Source organism: Mus caroli, chromosome 7, assembly GCF_900094665.2.
Source record: "Mus caroli chromosome 7, CAROLI_EIJ_v1.1, whole genome shotgun sequence".
In the NCBI taxonomy this organism is placed as follows: Eukaryota; Metazoa; Chordata; class Mammalia; order Rodentia; family Muridae; genus Mus; species Mus caroli.
The window spans coordinates 70891098-70915767 of record NC_034576.1 but is presented as its reverse complement, the minus strand read 5'-3'; the positions used below and the strand labels follow the sequence as shown (position 1 = coordinate 70915767).

General features: G+C 47.0%; 1 protein-coding gene across 4 annotated transcripts in view; it reads right to left on the bottom strand.

The window, feature by feature from the left end:
• Positions 1–24670, bottom strand: part of Igf1r (insulin like growth factor 1 receptor) — a 284480-nt gene that overhangs the window by 17434 nt on the left and 242376 nt on the right. For all 4 annotated transcript variants that reach the window (XM_021166846.2, XM_029479326.1, XM_029479327.1 and 1 more), the window contains 9 exons: positions 22978–23261; positions 21486–21622; positions 20854–21013; positions 15197–15299; positions 14567–14637; positions 8972–9201; positions 8584–8694; positions 4232–4394; positions 1363–1492 (listed from right to left, as the gene is read on the bottom strand). In XM_021166846.2, coding sequence (XP_021022505.1) covers positions 1363–1492; positions 4232–4394; positions 8584–8694; positions 8972–9201; positions 14567–14637; positions 15197–15299; positions 20854–21013; positions 21486–21622; positions 22978–23261 — 1389 coding nt within the window. The remainder of the gene's footprint in view (positions 1–1362; positions 1493–4231; positions 4395–8583; positions 8695–8971; positions 9202–14566; positions 14638–15196; positions 15300–20853; positions 21014–21485; positions 21623–22977; positions 23262–24670) is intronic.

The window sequence follows — 24670 nt, the reverse complement described above, 5'->3', positions numbered from 1 at the left end:
TCAGAGCTGAGAATCCGTTTATACATTCCAGTGTCCTTGCTGTCCCCAGCTGTATGCTCAAATACTCCCAGCTCTGCCAGTGCCTCAGCAACTTGGCCTTTTCTCCTCATGCATTTTCTTATTGGTTTGTAATGGCTATATAATCCAAGTGGAGGAAATCAGCAGGAAGCACCCTGTGTGCCTCTTGCTGTGTCGTGCAGCGACAGTTGTTACCCAGAGTCGGGGTAGAGCGAGTCTGTGCTCACTCTTTTCCTATCCTGTAAGGTGACCTCAAAGCTTCCAGAAAAATGAAGCTTAGAACAAACAGATGGAAGTGTGGACCTAGGAGTGCCCTCTCCTGCGACCTCATCCACACATAGAATAGAGTACTTTGATTCGACAGAAAAGATGTAACCTCGGATAGGCTAATTGCAGAACAGACCTCATCCTAGAGTCGGGAAACAACCAGGCTGCGCTGGGTCATATTCAAAGGCTATTTCCAATTTGCACCTGTCTTCCAAACAAGATCCAAGGCTCTTGACCGGGAAAGGTTCACGAGGCTAAAGAACTGATGTCAGTCACTACTGAGATAGTTTCTCTGTGTGGTCATCCGCCCTTTGAATAAACAACCACCGCTTCTTCTGTGACACAACAGCAACGGGATCTCCCGAGGGGACAGCCAAGACACTTGCTGACATTCGAGGAGGGGGACGACGTGCCAGGGCTTCTGCCTGCCAAGAACTCCAGTTGTATTTTGGAACCCAATGACCTCCACACGGTGTTTCCAAGGAACTGCAGTAAACATTACTACAGAGAAGTCTTTGCACCCTCTGGTCAGTGTGCTACTACCGCAAGACACTTATTACTAAGGAAGATGCTTTGGGTCAGGAATAATGGACATCGTGTGTGTGTGTGTGTGTGTGTGTGCGCGTGTGCGTGTGTGCGTATGAACAGATGAGACCAACAGAAAACCACAACCACCAAGACTCAAGTTTTGGGTTTAAATAAAGCACTGCCTTCAATCTGAAGGTTATGTGAGCTGAGGCAGGAGCACGTACATACACAGTGGGGAAAAGAGACGGGGGAACAGGCAGAGGAAACAGACATGTGAAGGCTCAGGCTTCGGCATTTCCCCAGTCTTTGGAAATATAATAAATGTTTGCTAAAAATGGAAGGAAATGTTGGTTCTACCTACTCCTTGGCTTCCTACAGATACCTTTTTTGCTCTGATGGACTCCACACAGGAATATCTAAAAGACAAAGGGCTAAACGGCACTGAGAGCTGAACTCAAGGCTGGCAGTTGGTTACAGTGAACAAAACAAGGAGGAGAATGACCCACCAGTGAGAAGGAAAAAGCTGGCCATGGAGGGAAACTCTCATACCAGACATCAGAATGAGTAGTGAAGACGCCATCCTTGAGGGACTCGGGAGACATCCAGCGCACAGGCAGCAACCCTTTCCCACCTTTCCGGTAGTAGTCCGTCTCGTAGATGTCTCGTGTCATACCAAAATCTGGAGGGAAGATGCACAGTTACTCGGCTGGACCAGGTCTTGGGGCAGAGCCATGTCCTTCCCCCCATATTCAAGGTGAGACATGTTCTAGCTCCACTCTGAGAGGGCTTTAGCATCACAGTCACTTCACAGGAGAATACACGACATCTCTGGTCTTCATCAGGCTCCTTTAAGAAATTAACTCCCTTATAACATTTAAAGCGAGAGGCAGTTTGCAAAATCATCAAGTACCATGTTTTTCCAAGGAAATATACGCTGTACAGGGCAAGGATGTAGTTTTAAAGTTTGGTCCAATACACGGGAGGAATGTAGACCCCATTTACTTGGTAGTGTGTCTCTATTGCTGAGGAAAAGGCCTTTTGCCACTCCACAGAGGACAACGTACGCAGTAAGAACTCAGGAAGATAAAAGGACAGTGAGCAGCTGAGATGTTCTTCACCAGGCTCCTGGAGCTACTACCCAACACCCTTTCCCAACACAATACTCTCACTCAGTTTTGAAAATGTTTTCCATTTTCTGAGTCTCATCATGGTGAATGGCAGGCTTGCTTTTTTATAATCTCATATTACTGTGTCTTTATCCATATTTTTGATTTTCCACTCAACCACACCACCTTTTCCTCACATAAACTCTTCCATCCTCCTTCCCTGGAGGAAAGAGCTGCTCTACCTTTAAAATGTCCCTTTGCATCTCTAAGTGGTGCTACAAAGAGGTGACTACAAAAAGGCAGTGCAAACCCTACGGAGAACGAGGCTGCATGGAATGTTAACCCAACACAATTGACTTGCACCGGAGTCTGAGCTACCAGATGCCTCTCTTGAACTGATTTAGGATGTGTAATCCTTGAGATGGGGGCACTGGGGGACACTGAGGAATGTGGAACTCGCCCGAGGAGGAAAAAGGAAGTGCTTAAATCTCATCTCTGAATTAATCCAGAGACATGCAAATGAGAGGATCTGCTTTGACTTGCATAAAAGGGGAATTCTAGAAAACAATCTCTCTCCCTAAATGCAAAAGGAAAATAGAACAACCCCCTCTTCTCAAACGGGCACGCACAATTTAATTCTAAAAAGAAAAATCATAATTATAATAGAAAATATCCTCATAAATGCGCCACATGGTTAAACGGAAAATATAATCCTTACTGATTTGGATTTAAAATGGCAAAAAGCACACGCACACACAAAAGCATTTTTCCAACTGTAATGCAAAATGGGACCAAAGCAGCCTCTCAGAGTTCCTGGCTGTGTTGGGAAGGGTGCAGAGCAGGGTAAGATGAGGACAGGGGCACAGGCTTGCTGTCCCAGCCAGCCTCCGGCTCTGTCCTAATCCACTCTCACTCCACAGGTGGGGAAAGATGGAACCAGGAGGGAAGGCACCTGCCCCAGGCAGTTTCCTCTGAGAACTAAATTCTAGATCCCCACACATAAGGGAGGGATGGGAGGCAGGAAGGACCACAAAGGCTGGTAAGAGGATGCACCTCTTATCTAGAAACTCTGGGGCAGGGTATCCTCTTCAGGGCTGCCCACCAAGCCAGGCTCCCAGGGCTCCAAGTATGAGTGTACAAACCCAGAGCCCAGGCTGGGGGTGTCTTCAGTAACTCCAATGACTGACATCTGTTCTGTAACACAGCTGCATGCCAACACCCCTAACTCCTGCAATCAACAAAGACAGCCCGACTTTGGATACCTCTCTCGAGATGACACCCATCGCTTACTAAGAGGCCAGAATGGCTCATGCAAAAACCACTTCTAGGGTTGAGGCAAAGCAGAACATCTCCAGGACACAAGCTCAAGAGGCCGCCAAAGGTTAGGGGCTGATAGTTGCTGCTACATCGTCTGTCCCTCTGCTTGTTCTCAGGATGAACACTTGGTATGTTTCTGACCTGCTGGCCTATCACAGTAGGAAGGTAAAGTATATGCAGGATGGTTTTCTGAGCAACCTTGTTACTACTTTTCTTTTTTTTGAAGTAAAAGACAAAAACCAAAGCCAACATACAAGCTGTAAGGCTGGGGAGAATTTCTAGCCAATGACCAGACATGTAATCTAATCAGGGTTTTAGGATCACAGTGTGTTGGCAGCAACAAGGTAGGCTGAGCAGCTAAGGTCATAGCAGGAAGCGCTATGCATGACAGAACGGCCAAGTGCTTGGAGCTACCATTGAAGGATGCACCTCAGTGGCTTAACTAGCAGCATACATCAGGGCCTCGGTTCAATTCCTGGCAGCAGGAGAGGAGGAGAGAACTTAGAGCCGACCGGTCCTATGAGTGAAAAGCAGTCAGCAGTGATCTCCTGCGGACTGACATGACCACCATATATCACTCCTGTTACACTATGCAGGGTTTCACCATAGGGGCACTTTGCCTCTTAGGAACCCCATGGGCCTATTCAGGGACAATGTTCTTTGTAAGCTGAGAAACTTGAGGGGTGGACTGGAGGGTGACATTTTCCTCAAGCCAAAACCACTTCAGGAAGCAAGCTGCCCTGATTATTTCTGTAACATTTGACCTGGGAAGCAGGGTAGACCAATCTGGACTACCAGGTTAAGGTGCTCTCCGGGTTACAGCCAGGAATAGACAGTCACACCGACTACACACATCTCTGCACTCAAGGGCGAGGCACTGCTCCTCTCGGACATAATGAAAATCTCTCCAGTGGCAGACTAAGGACTGCAAAGTCCCCTCAGCACCTGTGAGTTCAGTTTAGCTTGTGCTCCAATCTGGGAAGCAAAGGACACACCTCCAATTTTGACCGTGAAATCTTCGGCTACCATGCAGTTCCTAGCAGCAAGGTCTCTGTGGACGAACTTGTTGGCATTGAGGTAGGCCATGCCATCTGCGATCTCTCCAGCCATCTGGATCATCTTGCTTAAGCTCGGAGGAATGAGGACTAGATTATTCTGCTGCAGATTCAAAACAAGACAAAGCCATGAGCAACGGAGGCCTTTCCCCCCTAACCACCTGTAGGTCTACGCTAGGAGTCGTAAATGCATGTTTACTTAGTCTGGGTACCACAGGTCACCTGCAGGGAGTCGGGACTTGCTAAGAAGGACTAGCAATCTCTTTTCCCACCCCCTCCCATGTATGCATGTGCATGGATGTGGGGGTCTGAAGTTTTATGTTGGGAGCCACCTTCCACCCACTCATTGAGGCAGGGTGTCCCTATCAAACCCAACCTGGTCAACATAGATTGCTCTGGGGATCCCAACTCATCCTTCCAAGGCTGGAAGCACAGGTGTGCTGCCACACCAGCCCAGCCTTTACACGGCTTCTGACGATCTGAACTCTGGTCCTCATGCCTGTGATCACCCCCCAACCCCCCTAGTCTTTTCTATTTGGAGCAGGACAAAAATGATTTGAAGTGAATCAGCAAGTTTAGGCATTAAATATTCTCAGCTCCAGCTAGTGTCCATGTTCCTTTGGCTTCCGCCATCACCAGGTGTGAGTAAGAGGAAGGACAGGGGACCCGTACAAAGGCCCCATGAAACAGACCTACTTCCTAAGTGGATTACCAGGAGCTTTGCTTCCCGTGGAAGCTGCCAGGACTTATTCATCTTCATTCCCTTCTTCTAAGGGACAAAGATAGGAAGACTAATGCTTTCCTCTTGGATTATTGTTTTCTACGGGCACTGAGGACAACCACAGTTCAGGTGTTCACCTTGGAGGGGACCAAGGACACTGACCAGCAATGAGGACCAATATCATGTCTGAAGAGGAGGGCAAGATGCTGCCTTAGGAACTGAAAAGAATTAACCTAAGAAGTGGTAAAATCATTCAAAAATAAATAAACAAACAAAATAAGATAAGATTTATGTCTAAGAGGCTGATGAGAATGGCTTAGTGGGAAAGGTACCTGCTGTCAAGACAGAGGGACCTATGTTCATGTCCCAAGACAGGTATGGTAAAAGATGAAAACCAACTCCCTCAAGGTTTATGTACGTATGCACATGTATGAACACACACACACACACACACACACACACACACACACACACACACACACACGCGCGCGACACACATACAAACAAAAAATTCCCAAAGCTCCGTCACCTCACTCCAATGTGCAAAACCAACCATGACCCTTATGCCTCAGTTTCTCTAACTGAAACCCTTCTCATACAACAACACTATGAAGCCATCTCATTTCCTAGGCCCCATACACACACCTTCCTAATATATCTCAAGTCGCAGGAGAGCATGACCAGGCTTGGAGATCACACTATTTGGGCTAGTCTACACAGACCGCTTGTGCTTTGACCACGATGAACACTCACGAGCGTTCTGGCTCTTGGCCAGGGTTGCCAAGTTCTCAGCAGATGCCAGACTCTAGGAGGCCAGCAACAGCCCTCTAGCACATCCAGGAGTACTCGTCAGACGTCACGACATGTGAGGACCTAGTTGAGCTCATTTATCTATGTAACCATTTTCACTCTGATCCAGGGTCTCTTCCTATAATCTAGGGGATGTCCTCAGAGGATGCGCCATCACAGGTGCTTCCCTGTCACGCTGACCTTTAGCATCGTTGGGGTCTTACATACACATGGCAAAGCAGGACCTCTGCAGTTCAGTGACATGCACTTAGGCTCATGACACATACTGCAGTGTATGTGTGTAATGTTGTGTTAGGTGTTCAACAAAGAGCTGTCACTCAACATGTGAAAAACAATCAACAACGGGGACTTAATTATGTGCAGGAAAGGGCTGGGCTGACATTTTGTCAGTTCATGGTAATATGTTGTCATTCTTTTCTTCATCTCGAGAGAGAAGAAATCTTTAGTTTTGTTAGAGCCCCTTCAGGTGAGCACACATCCATACATTTACCTAAGTAAATAAGCAAACAGCAATGGGGGGAGGTAGAATTACACACTGAAGCTGGGTATATATACTGGAGCTAGGGTATATACACTGAACTGTGGAATATACATTGATGCTAAGATATATGTAAGTTATTTTTTAAAAATTCTGACATGAGTTAGACAAAGTTTAGATCTGATGAATTTAAAGATTAAGTTTTACCTCTGAAAGAGACTTTCATAATCCAACCTGTCTCTTTACATTTAATTAAAATTTTGTTTTATGTTTATGGGTGTTTTGCCTGCATGTATGTTTGTGCACTACCTGCACAACTGGGGCCCCTGGAGGCCAGCAGAACAGTGAATATAGACAGTTATAAGCTACCATGTGGGTGCTGGGAATCCAACCAGGGTTCTTTGGAAGAACAGCCAGTGCTCGTAACTGCTGAGCCATCTCTACAGCCCTTTCTCTCTCTACATGAGGAAACGGAGGCCCAGAGGCATCTTACTGTTAACTGAGGACTGGAGGTAACCAATGACAAAAACAGCCCCGAGAGGACAAGTTACGGGTTTACTCTGTGCATGAACTGGGAGTGAAAGGCGTTAAGCACATTCTGATGTTAGGAGGTGCCTTAAAGAACCACTCTCCAGTCTCCTTCTGTAGACTGGGTATTACTGGGGTAGGATGCTGCTGCTGGGAGAAACAGGCATAGCTTTGTGGCTCTGCTATCAATGCATACACTGCCTTGTGGCTCTCCTGAAACTCCAAAAGCACACATGAGGACATTTGTGAACAGGTACTCAGAACTAAAATGAAGGAACCATCCGTCACTTGGTAGATGATTAAGTTGTAGAGGAAAAGAAAACAAAAGCTTCTACAGAGAAAGGGGAGCAAAACCAGAAAGGGTTCGAGAAGAGGAAGTTCCCCTTACAGCGAATGCAGACAGACAAGCTGCTTAGTTAGCCACAGGTATCAAAGCCAGGGCCGAAGTGAGAGCCTCAGAGCCTGAGGCAGCCCCATGAAAGGCATTTGGTCCTGGCGATATTTCTCAACACCCCCATCAGTTAACTCTTAGTGAGGACTTAGAAGCCAGACGTAAGCCAGGTGCTTGTGGTGCATACCTTTAATGCCAGCACTTGGGAGACAGAGGCAAGCGAATCTCTGAGAGTTCGAGGCCAGCCTGGTCTACGAAGCGAGTTCCAGGACAGCCGGGGCTGCACAGAAAAAAAAAAACAAAACAAAATGCTGTCTCAAAAAACAACAAACAAACAAACAAACACAAAAATAACAACAACAAAAAAGAAGTCAGACTCACATATGCTAAAAAGCTGGCTGTGGGCTAACACAACAGAAGGGGACACTCTACAGTGACTAATCAAAAACTACACAGGACCTACTCAGGTTCACAGTTTGAAAATTTCACTAGACTTAAGCAGAATCATGCAGCTGGAATGATTTATCATTTAAAAGCGCAGGCACGACACTGGCTTATTACCTAACCCGGGAAGTAGGTTCAGAGTTTGAGAAGTGTCTGAAGCAGTGTCGGGGCAAGGGTGTGTCATCAAGGTAAGGATAGCATGCTCACATGTACACGTGTGAGTGTGAGTGTGTGTGTGTGTGTGTGTGTAATGGGTTCAGAGTTTGAGAAGTGTCTGAAGCAGTGTTGGGGCAAGGGTGTGTCATCAAGGTAAGGATAGCGTGCTCACATGTACGTGTGTGTGTGTGTGTGTGTGTGTGTGTGTGTAATGGGCTCCTGAGGAAACAGTGGTCTTGTGCACAGACCAGGCTGGGAGTCACTCTGGCCAAAACCTCTGACAACCTGAAGACTGACCTTTATTGAGCACTTACTGGAAAGGTTACCAGCCACGTACATGACCCTGAGGTAAAGATGAGGCTCACCCCGAGGACCTCAAGAGTAAATGTATGCTAGGCAGTCAAGTGTACTGGAAAGTCAGTGGGGGAGGCCAGCCCGGCCTGAGTGGGAAGCTGTGGGAAGGGTTGGCCATGACACGTGGTAGGGCAGCTGGGGTTGGTGTGAGATGTAGGCAGGGGTAGCAGGGATGCAGAAACAAGAGCACAGAGATGCTGGAGGTTGAATGGGTAGGATGCAGAGACAGGCCTTCCAAAGATCCCAGTCTGCCTACAGTTGGATCATCCTAAATAGAGGGAACTGACAATAAAGCGTATCTCAAGGCACTCAAGGCTGAGAAGCAAATGGACTTAAAGACATCTTTCCTACAAGCCAGCTCCTGAAAAAAGTGGAACAAGCAAGATAACACAGCGAGGAACAAAACTGACCTCCACTTCTGGCCTTAGAGACCGGAGATAACTTTTGAGATCGCCACGTGTCATTAGTTCCATGATGACCAGGGTGGGCTGGCCTTGGGATACCACACCCAGCAACCGGACCTGGAGGAATCAAGAAAAGGACTCAGAGGGGGAGGGGGGCATCCCACATGATGACCTATGCCTCTTGCAACTGGGTGGTGCTGGGGCCTGTAGCCAGGAGCGGAGTTCTGGTGGGAGGGCGAGGCTCCCACCTCAAGGGTCTGTGGGTAGCAAGAATGCAATGGGGAAACTACCCATTGGGAAGAGGGCAAGGCAACAATTCCATAGCTGGCCAAGGACATACAGGGTGGTCCTTTCTGTCCATACTTTCTGTCCATGTCTGATCTTGGCTTCTTACCACATGGTGACAATTGAATTCCTTCATCACCGAGGCCTCGTTGAGAAACTCGATTCTTTCACGCATACTTGCAGCCTCGTTCACCGTCTTGATGGCCACTCTGGTTTCGGGTTCATCCTTGACCACACCCTTGGCCACTCCTTCATAGACCATCCCAAAGGACCCTTGTCCGAGCTCCCGGTTCATGGTGATCTTCTCTCGAGCTACCTCCCATTCATCAGGCACGTACACTAGTAACAGACAGGATGGAAACGGCCCTTAGACAGAGATTACAAGATGCTGTTCCCTACGACCCACCAAGGAGAACATCAAGGTACAAACAGTCCAGCACGGGTACTCAATCTTTGAGGACTCCACGACACTTTGAGGGTGGTACTCGTAGCTAAGAACCAGAGGAAACCAAGAAACCTCAGATAGGAAAACCAAACCAAACCAAACCAAACCAAACCAAACCAAACCAAACCAAACCAAACCAAACCAAAAAACAGTGGTTCCTTTTTCATACCCTTGGCAAAACCCCAACCCAACAAAATAAAAAAACAGCAAATTAGCCCTAAGAGACAAAGAAAGTGGGACTTCTGTTTTGCCCATCTTCATCAAGGGATGGAAATGTAGGTCAGAAGGGGAGAACAGTGGGAGGGGAAAGGACCAGAGTGAGGGTCAAATCTCCTCCTCCCTGGATGAAGCCAGAGGTGAGAAACATCCTCTGCATGGCCTGGGTGCCAGCTTACAGGCCACCCAGGCCCACTGTAGGCTTTCAGCGCTTGAAGTCGTGCTGGAAGTAAGGCACACACTACATTTCAAAGACTTGCTTAAAACAAGTAAAAAAAGATAACTTTTAAAAGATTTTAAAATTTGTGTATACATGTGAAAATCTCTCTCTCTCTCTCTCTCTGTATGTGTGTATGAGCACACACACATGCATACATGCGAGGCACCACCCATGTTTGGGTGCCTGGGAAACCCAGAAGATAGTGTTGGCTTCTCGGACCTACAGTTACAGATGGCTGGAGGTCTCTTCACAGAGGTGCTGGGAACTGAATTAGAGTTCTCCAGAAGGTCAGCAAGGCTCTCAACTGCTGGGCCATTTTTTTTTTTCTTCCAGCTTTGTATTCCAAAGACTTGGTTAAAACAAGTTTAAAAAGATAGCTTTTATATTAACTGTTGGATGTTGTGGGCTAAATGAAAATCCTAACAGATATATCTCATCAGCTTTTACACTTAAAAAACATGGCTACTAGCTGGGTGTGGCAACAGGAAGCTGCAGTCCCACCCCAGCCCACTGGGCACGGAGGTTAGAGATGGGGTCTGCTGAACTGAGGGCATCTTCAGATTGTGTTTCAAAACACCAAGACAGTGGGTCAGCCGCCTGGGATGGTCTATCAGTTCACGCACTTCATTCCATTTCTTCCATAGCCATGCCCGACAACAAGCTCAATGTGGCTGAGAGGGAGAAACTCAGTCAACACTAAAGAAGGCAGAGACTCAGAAAGAGTCCTCAGCCATCAAAAGAAACGGAAGAAAAGGAGATGAGAGGCCACTCCCTCACCCCCACCCCTGCAGAGCGCTGAGGTAGGCCTTGTGCACTACAAGCACTGTTTTTCTGTATTCCTCCATACAGCTGTTTAACTCTGGAAGCTGCAGAGGTTGGATCCAGTTTAACACACCCTGCTGCCCCTTTCACCGAGATCTAGTGATGATACAGACTGCCTGCCTTTTCCACCTGAGAGGAAGGAGAACTCACACGTTGATGAAGGAAAAAAGCAGGGTGGGAGATGAAACCCATGGTTCAAATCCCAGATGATTCAAGGTGCCCTACAGGCTGTCAAATGCAGTTTAATCCCAGGGCTGTGCTGTGTTGTTTTTCAAGTGATTTGACGTAGTGGAATGCATACTGTTTTAAAACCATCAATTTTGTGAATGGCTGTTTTCCCTGCATGCATCTGCACTGTACGCACATAGCACCTGGGTGCCACTGGCATGTGGGTTCTGGGAATCAAATCAGGGTCCTTCTAGAAAAGCAGCCAGTGTGTTTAACTGCTGAGCCATCTCTCTAGCTCCGGAATGCATGAAAGTATTAAAACTCAACACAAGAAACCAAACTCTTGCCTAACACAGGTGAAGCCTAGGAGACCCCTTCCAGGGGATCTCTAGTGAGGGAAGTGAGCGCTGGGATGGAGGGGGACTCAGTAGTGACCCCACGGCTTTGGCCTGCACTCTGCAACGCCAGGAACCTCCCTGACACGGACCTGAACAGAATTCCTTCTCCAGCTTCCATTTTTGGTTATGCTTGATCTGGTTTGAGAAAAATAAATAAACGAATAGTTCTCAGAAGGAAGGGCGAAGAGAAGGAAAGAAAATAAGAGAGGCAAGTAAGAAAGACCAAACACAGGCTCCATCCCATAACGCCAGTGGGTACAGCAAGAACTGAAATCATATCAAATTAATACATAAGATCTGGAAAGAGAATACCTGCTCCATTAGAACCATAACCTAACATAGTTACTGACAGCCCTGTCTAACAGAGGATGGCCAGCAGACACGGCAAGAAGGAAGCCCTAGCTCAGAGACGGGCCTGGGAGGGGAATCACGGCTGTGTTTGCTTTTATGCTTTTAGATGCTGAGCTGCAGTTGGAGGTGGGAGACCACCAGCAGGTCATCACAGTTATCAGTCACCCTCAGAGCACAAGCCCTTACTTCTAAGTGATGCATTAACGGAAGGGTGTTTATTACAAATTCGGGGTTGGGGACCCCATTGACTTGTTTGAAGAATGGAACATACATCTTGTAGTGGTTTGAATAGGAGTGGCCCCCACAGACTCATACATTTGAATGCTTGGTCATTAGGGAGCAGCGCTACCTGACGGAGATTAGGAGGTGTGGCCTTTTTGGAGGAAGTGTGGCACTGAGGGTGGGCTTTGGGGTTTCAAATACTCAAACCTATGTCTTGCTCTATTTTTGCTGCCTGATCCAGATGTAGAACTCTTACCTCCTCTCCAGCACCATAGCACCATGTCTGCCTGCATACCATCATGTTTGCTGCCATGACAACAAGGGACTAAACCCCTGAACCTGTAAGCCAGCTCCTTTAAGCCAGCGCTGTCCATGAGAAGAGCCGCTGTGGTCACGGTGTCTCTTCCCAGCAGCAGAACACTAAGACACATATTCATCTGTCACTTACTCTTACTTACTGGCTGACTTGGGGACAGGACTGCTCTATCTTGTTCATACTTGCCTTGAACTTGCTATGTAATCCAAGCTATCCCTGAATTGACAACTCTTCTGCCTCAGTGTCCCCAGTATGTGGATTACAGGTTTGTGTGACCACATTTGGCTCCTGTGCCATGTTTTTGTATTTCATAGAATATGTATGTCTGGTAATTTCTCAACTAGAATTCTGTCTTCCATAGGCCTCAGACAACTTGTGACCCTGCAGAGGCTGAGCTTGCTTAGGAGAGCTGAGGAGGCAAGGTCTTTATAACACCTCTCTGTAAGGATGGGGACCACTGTCTCCATTTATTACCTCTAAGGATCCAGGCTGGCTTTTAATGAGACTCAACTACACGGCTTGCTTGCTGCAGAGCATGGAGTTTAAAAGCTCATCACATCCATTCCCTGGGAGGTCCCTGAAGTTAGTGCCCTCAACCCTTTTTCTAAACTCAATCCAGCTGCCGTCTTTAGCCAGAGTACCTCAGCTTCGCCAGCCAGAGCTGTTCATAAACTTCGTACAATGTTATCAGCACTTTCCTGTAGGGCATTCTCAGTGCCCTCTTGACAACAGCGACATGCAGATTAACTCTGGGAGAAAGACGTTTTTAAAGCACCTTTCAGATGCAATGCCACTTTGTAGCTCTTTCAGGCAAAAGGCTTGTGCTGCTGCTGTGCTTGCCAAAAGGCCAAACAAACCAAGTGCAGATGAGGTGACAGTGTTCTCACCTGTTGACCTGGGTAGTGACAAGTTTGTTCTTGCTTGGTTTTGAGGGGGGTAGGGAGACTATTTCTCTGGCACCTCTTTTCTCTTTTATAATTATTGACCTAGACACAATGGCTGCATGGTTCTGGCTAGTTAGGAGACCGAGGTAAGGTGTTCAGATCATCTGAGGCCAGGAGTTTGAGGCTAGCCTGTATAATATGGTAGCAACTTTAAAGAGAGGCCCTGCCTCAGAACAGAAAAAACAAAACAAAACAAAACAACCCAAGTTCTTCATATAAACAAAGCATATTTATTTTCTTGATTTTCCCCGTTTGCTTTCTTGTTTGTTTTGGTGGTGTGAGGACAGAACCCAGGTTCTGGAACATCGTAGGCAGGCGCTCTATCACTAAACTACATATCCAAACTCACTTCCTTTGTTTGTTTGTTTGTTTTTAGGAGAAAGATATTCTCCGTAAGTAACTATGCTTTCAAGTGTGGTGCTTACCCTCCTAGTGTATTTTCTATGCTGTATAGGCACAAACGTATGCACATATGCCTATTTAAAAAATAACTCCGCAAGACCTTTTGCAAACAGAAATAACATCATTATTCTGCACCTGATTCAAATTCAGAAGAGGCTGTTCTTGACTGGCTTTACTATACACATAATCCAGTTATAAATGATTAAAGAAACCATAGTAAAACCATACGCACTTACATGGTGCTTTTAAATTACAAAGGGTTTTCTCTGTTTTTTTTCCGTGTGAGCAGGATAATCAATCGGGCTGTGTCTTATCTGGGTCGCATCTACTTACACTTCTGGAGCAAAGGAACATTCCTCCTGAACAAACTCCTGCACTGCACAGACCCCCATCTAACCAGATTCCCTACATAGCCCAGCAACCTCACAGTTCTTCCAAACACCACATCACGAGGATTCAGGAGGAAGGCTTGGGATGTCCTTTGTGCTGACTTCCCACGGCTCAGCTGTGGGAGCCTGAACAAGTCCTTCTCAGAGATTCTTTTTTTGCCTGCATCTAGATAGGCATGAGAAAGCTACAAGGGCTAATAGAGGAGAGGAGCCCTCCCCAGCTTACTTAAAAGGTCTGAAGCCAAGCATAAGCACTAGGGGAAAAAAAGAGACCAGTAGCTAAAACACAGGTTCCGAGTCAGAACTTCTGAGCCATTTAATTAAATGACTTTCATTAATTACTGCCAAAGGGAATGTAAATGGGTAGATAGGCTGTTTGACCCTAATCAGGATAGAACAGCAGAGGGATTCCAAGATCATACAAAGCTATATAGCCCTCACTGGCCAGGGAACGCCTGCAGCCCCACCCTGAGTTGATACCCACTCAGGATGCCTGGCTGGCTACAGCAGTCCTCTGACTAGACGGTAGTAATTAGAATGCTCCTTTCACTCTGATGCCACACTTCAAGCGGCTAACCGAACTGCTCAGCAGACCGGCCACCGGCATCTCCAGAGCCTGGTTTCTACTGGGGCATCTGAGAGTCCCAGAATGTCTGACAGTCACTGAGTGCTAAAGATGTTATTAAAAGACAAGAAGGAAATGCTACCAAAGGCAGATCACGGGACAAAGGTACTTCAAAATTACGCAACACTTTTCTCCAGTCAGCACCTGACAGCTCCCATATTCCTACACCTTGGTCAGGACGCTTACCATCAGCTGCGCTGAAATACTCGGGGTTCACAGAAGCATACAGCACTCCATTGCCCAACCTGCTGTTATTTCTGTCAAAAAAAAAAGATGAAAACCAGGTCAACAAATCCCATCTCTATACATTTTTGTAAATACCTTTTCTTTTCCTTTTTTCTTTCTCATGAATTATCTTGAGCAAGGGATACAAACCATGCTCACTGCTAATGGGACCCTTGCCTGCACTCCTGATCCAGGCCCTGGTATCTGAGGACAAATTTTTCCACTTTTGCCCTGGCCTCAGATTAGAGCTTCTAAAGAAACATTTGTTTCTTTGCTTCACTGGAAATAACAAGGCCCACTCCATGGGAAGCTAAACTGGCATGCTTGGAGAAGCTCTTACAAGGCAGCAATCTGTTGTGCTAGAACAGACAGAAAGCAGACGACGGGCACAGAGAAAGAAGCAACGCCTCTCCTGTTGCTGTTAATCATTAGGAAATGTCCTTTTTTTTTTTCCCCTCTGAAGAATGTCTGACTAGGAACTCTGGCTGTCCAGTCTGCATGGTATTTTCCCCCACAGACGAGCTATGTTCAAGTTCAAATCATCAAGCCAATGCGCCACAACTACTGTCTTCCGCTGGCCCGGGCACTCACCTCTTTCTATGGAAGACATACAGCATGATAACCAGCCCCCCAACGATCAGCAGGATGGCAACCGGCAGAGCAATGATCAGATGCATGAAGTTTTCATACGTCGCTGCAGAGACAAGGAAGAAACAGGAAGATGTCACGCACGAGGTGAATAACTGGCTCACCTCGTTTCTGTGTACGGTTGGAAGGATGATAAAACTGCCTCTGAAAAAGCCTTGACTCCCTCATCTCACAATAGGAGTCTTCGAGGAGTCTTCTAGTGCTGGGACAAGACCAGCAAACAAACTGAATTGTTTGGAGAAAGGCAAATAAATACAGACTGAAGTGCACACGCCTTTAAAGCACTGCATATTCTGCATACAGCAGGTAATTCTGAAGGCAAGCACTTTCTGTGTGTAGTTTTCTGGAAGTTCAGCTGAAGGAAAATGAGCAGACCCTCACACACACACTAGTTGCTCACGCTATTCTTATCTTTAAGAAAGTCCCACAGACAGCTTGCTCGCCTTGTTCCCCCCCCCCCCCCAAAGCACTGGATGACACTCCTTGCCAATGTTGCTCTGAGTGTTCTACAAATACGTAAAACCAATTCAAGTCTGAACTTGCTACCAGTACCTGGGTACCACAGGATGGCCTCCAGGGGTTCAGGTCTACACCTCTGAAAATCCCGAGAATTCTGCCAGATTCAAGAACTCAGTCTGTAGACAGGGGGATTAGCATGGATGTACGCTGGGCATAGGGGGAAGAAGGGATGGGGGAGCGAGGGCTGCTTCCCCTTGGGGAAACAGCTTCCTGTGCAGAGGAATGTCTTCCGGAGGGTATTGAACGGATGAAGGGGTTTGGTTCAAGCTAAGCGGTTTCTGCCCCATTCTTCAGATTGAGAGGAGTCAGTGCTCAGCAGTAAAGCCTATGGACTGCAGCAGTGACCAGGATATTGAGACGTTCCTCAGTCCCCTTGATCTGGGGACAACCAACAGCTGTCTAACTGGACTTAAGGCCTGAGCACTAGGAGGAAATTCTTGCCCGATTCTGTAATCCTAGCTGACTCTCTGTAACCGACCAGGTCGTGGACACTAGAGAAGATCCTGCTACTAGCACTTTTCTGAAGCAGTGAGCTTCTACCCACAGATAACTAAGCTCTCAGGCCTCGCCAGAGAAGCCTCTTTCTGTAGCAGATGGAGAGGATTAGAGAAAACCATGACTGGTCAAAATTCAGGGAACCGTTGACCAGGGGGTACCCATGCCCAACTGATGATAGACTCACACCACAACCCCCACAACAAATGCTCATGGAACACTGCAAAAAAAGTACGTGGTACAAGATTCTAAGAGCCAGAAGCCCAGGGTGTCTGCTGAGAGACGCTACCTTTTATGTAAGACACCACCCGCATACCTGAAATCCCAACAACGCGGTTACCTAAACTTGAGTAATGACAATACCAGTTCGGATGCTCTGAAGTGCAGGGAATCTCTGAAGCCCCACCCCTAGGTGAGAAGTTACCAGCAATCAATGGCTGCTGAGAGAAGGAGGATCAATCTTTATCAGACATAGGTTAGCCAATCCCAAGTGGTCATCCCTAAACACATACATGTACCAGTAACACTAAATGAGCTTGGCAGAACATGTGTGTGTGTGTGTATGTATGTATGTATGTGTATATGCATATATGCATATATGTATATAGACATATATGTATCAATGTGTGCACAAGTTGCTTAGCAACAATAATTAAAGTAGTCATGAATCTGAGGGAGGTGGGCATGGAAGAAGTTGGGAGAGGGAGGAGCCAGATGGTATAAATACAGTACTCATGTCAGAAATTCTAAAAGGCTAAAACTAAAACAATTAAAAAGAAGCATCAGTGAATTCTTTCAAGGCCAGATTGAAAACCGATTCATGTACTGGGGAGATGAGTGTGTCTGAGGACACAGTGGGGGCCTCTGCACACTGCCAGGTCTAGGTCTAGAGGAGTTAAGGGAATGTACCAGTCTCCTGTGGCATGCTATGCATCACTGCAGTCAGACCTCAGGAAGAAATCCTTTTCCATAAGCAAGATCAGAGAGGTGTCCTAACTTTGCCAGGGTTGCATGGATAGCTTACAAGTTCCAAAGTCAGAGCCTGGCTTTCCTACAGCCCTAGCTCAGAACAGCCCCCACCCAGTAACTGGGAGGCTGGATTCCCGTTATGTACCAGAAAGAATCAGTAAGACTCCAGTTAATATGGGAAAACAAACAAACAAAAATGAGTTTTCGGAGAAGAAGAGAAGGGCTGTGAGCTCTCATCTGAGAGCCCGACGGAATGAAGATCAGGGAATCAAACGGATGGAAGAGCCTCCATGAAAGCACTTTGGATTTCAGGCTTATAAGGAGTCTATAGCAACTATTGGACACCCAAGTTGACATGTCTATACACAACAGGGATGGCGTTGTGGGTAAAGGCACTTGCTATGTTACCCTGGCAACCAGAATTCAATCCCTGGAACCTGAGAACCAACTCTTTAATGCTGTCCTCTGATCTCTGCACGTGTGCACACTGAGCACACACCAACCATAGAGATGTCTCCTTGGAGAGGAGCTGGGGACTCAGTGGAGACATGTTCCTGGACTTGGAGCCACTCACCAATGGTTGGTCTATCTCTAAACTCTATTCTTATTCCTGAAATACTACAAAAGCCAAAATTAAGTCTTTTTCAAAATCGATGGGATTCAGCACCTTCCAGTTTCTAAAAGTACTCCCGCGTGTGCCTCCCTGCCAGAGAGAGCTCCGAGCTTTCCTTTTCCCCTAGGAGAGTTCCTGGTTTTGTGTTCCTGATTCTACAGGTCAAGTTGTTCTGTGTTCTTTTTGAGTTTCACATTTCAACAGGGACACAGAGGAACTGGAACACATCCAGAAGGACAAAACTGACAGAAAATTGTCTATGCAACTGGCTTTCAAGAAAGGGCCCAAAGACCTGAGAATATTTAATCGGGAGGGAAGAAGTCTGAAGCGGCGTTTAACAGAATCCATGCACCAAGATTTCCTTAAAAAAAAAAAACCAGCAGGTGATGCTGAGCTTTCAATGTCCCCCTCTGAGGATTAGACCCAAGAAAACCGTGCTAAACTGCGTCTTGTCCGACACCGGGAAAATTTCCCAGAAGCTAAGAGCGCTAGCATGCAGCTTCAATCCCCCTGTGGGATGTGCCAACTTCCACTGGAGAAACCGCATTGGAGGACCTCTGAAGAGTCCCCAGTGGCAGTGCAGTCTTAGCTTTACAAAGGCAGCTCAAACATGCCCTCTCCTAAGAAAAGCCAGACTCACTTAGCTTCAGAAGGCAAGACTGCTACTTCAGAGAACACCACCCAATTTCCAGAACTCCAGCGTTAGCTTGGTAGCATGACATGCTACGGTTAAAGCGGAAATGTACCCCAAGGCAGAGATGCTCAGGGCTTGTGACGTTATTGGGAAGTAGTGGCAGGTAGCCTTAGAAGCTGGGTTCTAGAGGGAGGAGGTCAGGTCACTGGCAGCAGGTGTCCTGTGAGAGAACTGTGAAACCCGGGCCCTTTCTGTCTTTTGGAGGACCCCTGCTTGGTTCCATCATGTGCTTCTTGCTTCTGACATTTTGTCTCAGAACAGCCCAAAAGTAATAGAATCAACAGATAAAGCAGGACAAACCCCCCGATACTGTGGGGGCCACCCCTCTAATCATCTCTGGGTTTTGTCACATTGGAGAGCTACGGTAACATCACAATGGAGAGTTAGCACATAAGCTAACTGATGACACTAGGCTACCCAGAAAAAAAAATGAGAAAATTCAGATTCTACCTGACAGAACTCTCAGTCTCATTATCTCTCAATCTAGGCGCAGTAGCAGCAGATACAGGGAATCCTAGCTTCCTGCTTATGGTTCTATTTACTTCTGTCTTTGTGCAGTCACGATGAGGGTTTTCGAATGTCTTGCGTATCTCTGAGTATCTGGAACTGGCTAGCTGGGCTATCAAAGTGTGAACTGACATAAAGTTATACATGTCTACATATTTACCACATACAACATATCTTAAAGCATGTGTACATTAACCCAATCAGCATCAGCATTAAGTCACATTGTTACCATTTTTGTGGTGAGAACACTTTCTTAGCAATATTCAAGAATGCTTTATTAACCATAGCTAGTGTGTTATAAAGTTCACTCTTCTATCTACCTAAAATTGTGTGGCTTTTGAGCCACACCCCCTAAGTTATGTTCCCCTGGTAACCCGCAAGACTCTGAGTTCCCCCTTTTAGATTTATTTCATATATACGTGAGATCACGTGGTGTTTTCCTTTCTGCACCTTCTATTAACAGTATCCCATATTACATATATACATAATTATATATATATTAAATAATTACATATATGGACCACATTTTTACCCAGGCACCTGCTGGAGGATACTGGATTGTTCAGCTACTATGACTAGTGGGCCAAAACCCAAGGGAGTGTAGATCTCAACACAACTAACTTCCATTTCTTTTGGACTGGGATTGCTGGATCTGTTGAGACCTTGTCTGAATCAAGAATCCAGAAGAGACCACTAAGAACATAAGCCATTAGGAAACAACAGTTCCCCACACCCTAGATTCTAGCCTCAAAGCTGAGCTGAGATTTTTGGGGGGTGGGGAGTGCAAAAGGAATTCACATTTGACCCTATTATAATATTTGTTTGGATATTACATGAACATGAAATAATCTAAAAAATATGGTTTCTCCTAAGACATGTAAAAATTCACTATGTATTATTTCACCAAAAAGACTAAATTTTTTTTTTTCGGTCAAACAAGCATGCAGCCCTTGCATTTAAACATTCCACAACATTTACTTTTAAATCTGAATCCTAACATCTCACTCAGTGGTTTCTGTAAAGTGTGAAACATTCATTATCTGCTAGTGTGGGTCTGTGCAAAATAACGCACACGGTATCTTTCAATGCATACTGGTGGATGGTGAAGAGCACAGTGGAGGGGAGAAGATTCTGACTGGGATGTTGTCCTGCAGATTCCTGCCCCGGAGCAGTGACACCAGACGATCCCTGGGAAGATGCTGACCGCTGGGTCAGCCTCACCGACCAGGCAGGAGACCTGATATTCAGCTCAATGCTTTGCAAAATGCCTCCACACCTGAGCCACGGTGAGAGCAAAGGCATCTTCTAGGTAGTACGATACCCTTCTGTTACTCACAAGAGAAGGCTCCAAGGCTCAGCATGTTCCCAGCTCTGGGATGTGTGTGCTAGTGCACTTGCATGCAAGTGTTGGGGTGGGGGGAAGGTGATGGTGGCACAGATGTGTGTCCACTATGAGTAAATACCAAGTGTCTTCCTTTCTGGCTTGACACCTCCATTTTCTAGATATGGCTTCTTGCTGAAAGCAAAGTTCACCAATGGACCATACTGGCTATCTAGGGATCTGCAAAACTTTGACTGTTGATCTCCTGAGCACTGAGGTTCTGGAAGGATACTACCGCCCCTGGCTTTCGTCAAGGACTCGAACTTAGATCTTTAAGCAGGCACTTTCCCTAGTAAGCCACCTCCTCAACCCAGCAAGCTCTGTTCTAACAGAAAACCAGAGAGCCCCAGAAGCTCAGGGCTTCTGAGTTCTGGCCCAGCCAGCTTTGAAATTTACCGTGCATCTCCCTTAATAAGACTTACTTTTGGCCGGGACATAGAAGAACACAGGATCTGTCCATGACCCATTCCCAGAGAGGGAGGTAGCCTGAATCCGGGCTGTATAGTTCCCTGGGTTTAGACGGTTAAGTTTGGCCCCTCCGTACTTCCTGTACTCCTGTCTGGACACACATTCCCGCTGATCCTATGGAAATATAAGGTGTTAATTTCCTACAAGGATGGGTGAGATCTGACATCTGTCAACTCAAGTCATCATGCTGTGACTCCAGCTGCCCAAACTCTCCCTACATTGTCCAGAGTTATCAATATAAAGGAAGCAAGGATATCGGAAAAGTGGTTTTCAGGTTGGCACGTGGAAAATGGTAATCAAATACGTTGGGAATTAAACAGAACTCCAGAGGAATGAAAGATCATCAAGACATGTCTAGTCTACAGCTGGAGGCTTAGCTACAGTTTCATTGCTTGTATGAAGTCCAGCCAGCTCCATGCACCCAAGTTACTACTCAATAAAGATGACGTTGCTAGGAAGACCTCTATCCTCCCCGACTGCCCATCTCTCCCCTGTCTGCTTAGCAGCCAGCAGACAAGCAGTATGCTATAGCATGTGCTCTCAGCGCTGAAACACATGCAGCTGCAGGCCATGGTACCCCTCTTACCTCAACTTGTGACCCGTATTTAATTTCATACATTAGGATCAATCCATTGGGGTTCTCGGGTTCTGGCCACTTTAAAAAGATGGAGTTTTCGGGTCTTGGCTCCCAGGTCACCGGGCCAGGGATATCATCAGCTCCTTCTGCATAAGTAGCGTAAACAAGCAGTCAAAGTGGGGTTAGATCCCCAGAAAGGATGTCAAACGGTGTGCTAACTTGAGAACGACTGTTCCCCCCAATCCTTGTATATACAGGACTCTGGACAGGGGACCTTGTAGGAGTTCTTTCCTGAGATGGCTGCTGGCACAAGGTGTCACAGCGCCTCTGTCTCCTCTGACTAAAAAAACCTGTGGCCAAGTACAAGTGATCATGCCTGAAAAACCTATGTAGTATTCTCCAGGTCCATTTTCCTACCTAAAAAATAATAAAAAAAAGAACCCTTCAAACAGAATGGCCCTGAGGAAGGGCAGTGGGCTTCAGCGTGCTGGGGCTTCAGCGTGCTGAGCCTCCAGCTGTGACACTGACACATTCACAGCAGCCCACACCCTTACACGGGAGGGAGGAAGGGCCAGTTCCGAGGCTGGCCTCTGAGGCAGCTGTTCCGGCCACCATCTCTTCCAGCCACCGCTGGCCTTACTTCTGGTGGTGAACCACAGCTGTTGGGTGACAGCTGATGACAGCCGAGAGAGGCCTGGGGAGATAAGCTGTTCTCTGTCTCTTCTAGGATTGGGAAACTGAGGCACAGGCGGCTTAGGGCTACACGGGAGTGCCAGAGCCAATCTCAGAAGCTCTTACTGCCCCAGTTCCCAGCATGCTTTGTTCTACCCACTGACTGACACCTCCTCCACGAATGAGAAGTGGCAAATGGCTGGCAGGGTGACAGGCAGTATCTAACTGTAGGAGGAGGCCCACAGGCTGATCTAGCTGACCATGAGGACAATGCTTCCTCTGCATCAAGCTTTGAGACCTGGAGGGCCCCTCACAGGTCTGTGGTGTGCTAAGAAGGCCTTTGTGCTCTCAGTCTGTAGCCTCTGGCACTGAGAGAAGACAGGACTTTAGGAGATTGGGCTTCACTGAAAGAAGTGATGAAATACAATGTGTTGCTTCATTGCAAGCCCCAAAGCAGTGAGAGGCAAGTGCCTGTGGCCTGAAACTCCTGAAACACTGAGACCAAAATAAACCTTCCTTCCTGGTAAGACAACTGCCTCGGGTATTTTGTAATAGCAACAGAAAGCTAACTCATTCAGCTGTGCACAGAAGGGCACAGGGGTGTGAGCATGTGCAGCATGAACCAAGCCAAGGAGTGAGAGCCCTGAAAGGGGCTTGTAAAGAGTGTCTATGGTTAAGTCTGGATGGGAGCTGGCACTGGGAATACGTTCTCTGTTCCTTAGGCACCTGATGTTGTGTACCAACAACCACACATTCGTAGGCCTGAATCTCAGGGCTGTCAGCCTCCCCCGCCTTGGCTGTAAGTTGGCGGTGGGGCTACCTGCCATACCTGCTGGCATGGTTCTTGCAAAGACGAAGTTGGAGGCACTGCAGCCCAGCTTCTCAGCCTCGTGGTTGCAGCTGTGGATATCGATTCGGTACAGAGTGAAAGGCCGGAGGTTGGAGATGACAGTCCTCTCCTTGTTATCCACTCTGCTCTCAAAGAAAGGGTACTCTGTCTCGAACTCCTCCGGGTCTGTGATATTGTAGGTGTCAGCTACTGTGGTGTTCCTGCTTCGGCTGGACATGGTCGTGTTGGCCACTTGCATGACGTCTCTCCGCCTCCTTTCGGGCCTGCAAGGAGGATAAAGAAGGTCAGCTGCTAAGTTCTCTAGTTTTCTTTATCTTTTCCATGCTAGGGTAGAAGAAATAGGAAAGTCCTAGCCTTGAACTAAAAGAAACTATTTAGGCTCCTTGGATAAGAACCAACAAATAACCAGGATTTTCTTCTTCCCAACCCATCCTGTACTCTCTTGAGACACCCTCAGAGAAACATGCACGCGCACACACATGAAAACATACACATCCACCCACCCACTCACCCACTAGTGGTTCTAGGAAACAGTGTGCCAGCCATTCTTAGCCAGACAGTGCTCTGTTTTACCGGACAGTCCTACTTGGACTGGTTGGGAAAGGTGAGGTAGGCACCTTAGGCCTAAGACACACAAGGTAGAAGAGACCCAAGGTCCAACTGTAGTGGCTTCTGTGATCTTCTCTGAAATGAAGATGCCCTAGTTTAAGCAGCTAGCAAGTACCTAAATCCCAGCACTTTTCCTGAGGAGCAGGGTCTCCTATTGATGAATGCCCCCAGTCCCTAGCATACAGCATGGTCTCGGAGGGCCATCAAACCTGGCTCTGCATCCTCCTTGGCAGTGAGCTTGTCTGTGATAGGAGTGGAGCCTCTGCTACTCACTGACTTGTGTTAGTTTCAGAAACTACAGAAAAGCAACAGGAAGAGTCTGGGGCTCCCTCTCTTCCAGAAAAAACTTCTAACATTCATAAAAACTGAAAACAAATAAATAAATAAAAATAGAACATCAGATAAGCAGCCCTATGGGCTGGAAGCAACCCTCAGGTTGTCTGCAGGTGAAAGAGTGGGCAAGCTGGGTACTGAGGCTGTTGCTGGCATTGCTTGTGACAGGACAAAGGATGAGAGGAACAGGTGGGACTGCACTGCGTCTGGTAAGAACATGACAGTGTAAGACAAAAGGGAGCCTAGAGTACGGTGCTCGAGGCGCCTTGGAAGTTGTGCCCAAGGTCTATGGATGCTCCCTAGGCCAACATCTGGGAGAGTAAGGTAGGGAGTCGGGGGGAAAGGGCCGCATGCTCCCCGGTCTTCAGCAGATGGATCTGCTACCAAAACCATAGTTCTTTGTTGGGTACTGACATGCCAGTTCCCATTAAAAGTAAATAAACTGCCATATCAGGGCCCATCTCAAAAGTTAGGAACGGGGATTTGTTTTCATAATGCTGGGGAAAGAGATAGGAAATGAGGGTACTATTCTACCATGCTCACACCCAGCAAACGACAAACCGACCAATCAACAAACCATGGAAGGAAAGACAAAGGAAACTACTTTTTCAGGTATGTGCGTGTGTGTGTGTGTGTGTGTGTGTGTGTGTGTGTGCGCGTGTGCGTGTCTGTGTGTGGGGAGGGGTGGCTAGGCAGATGTTCAAAACATTATTATTAAATTTCCTGCCTC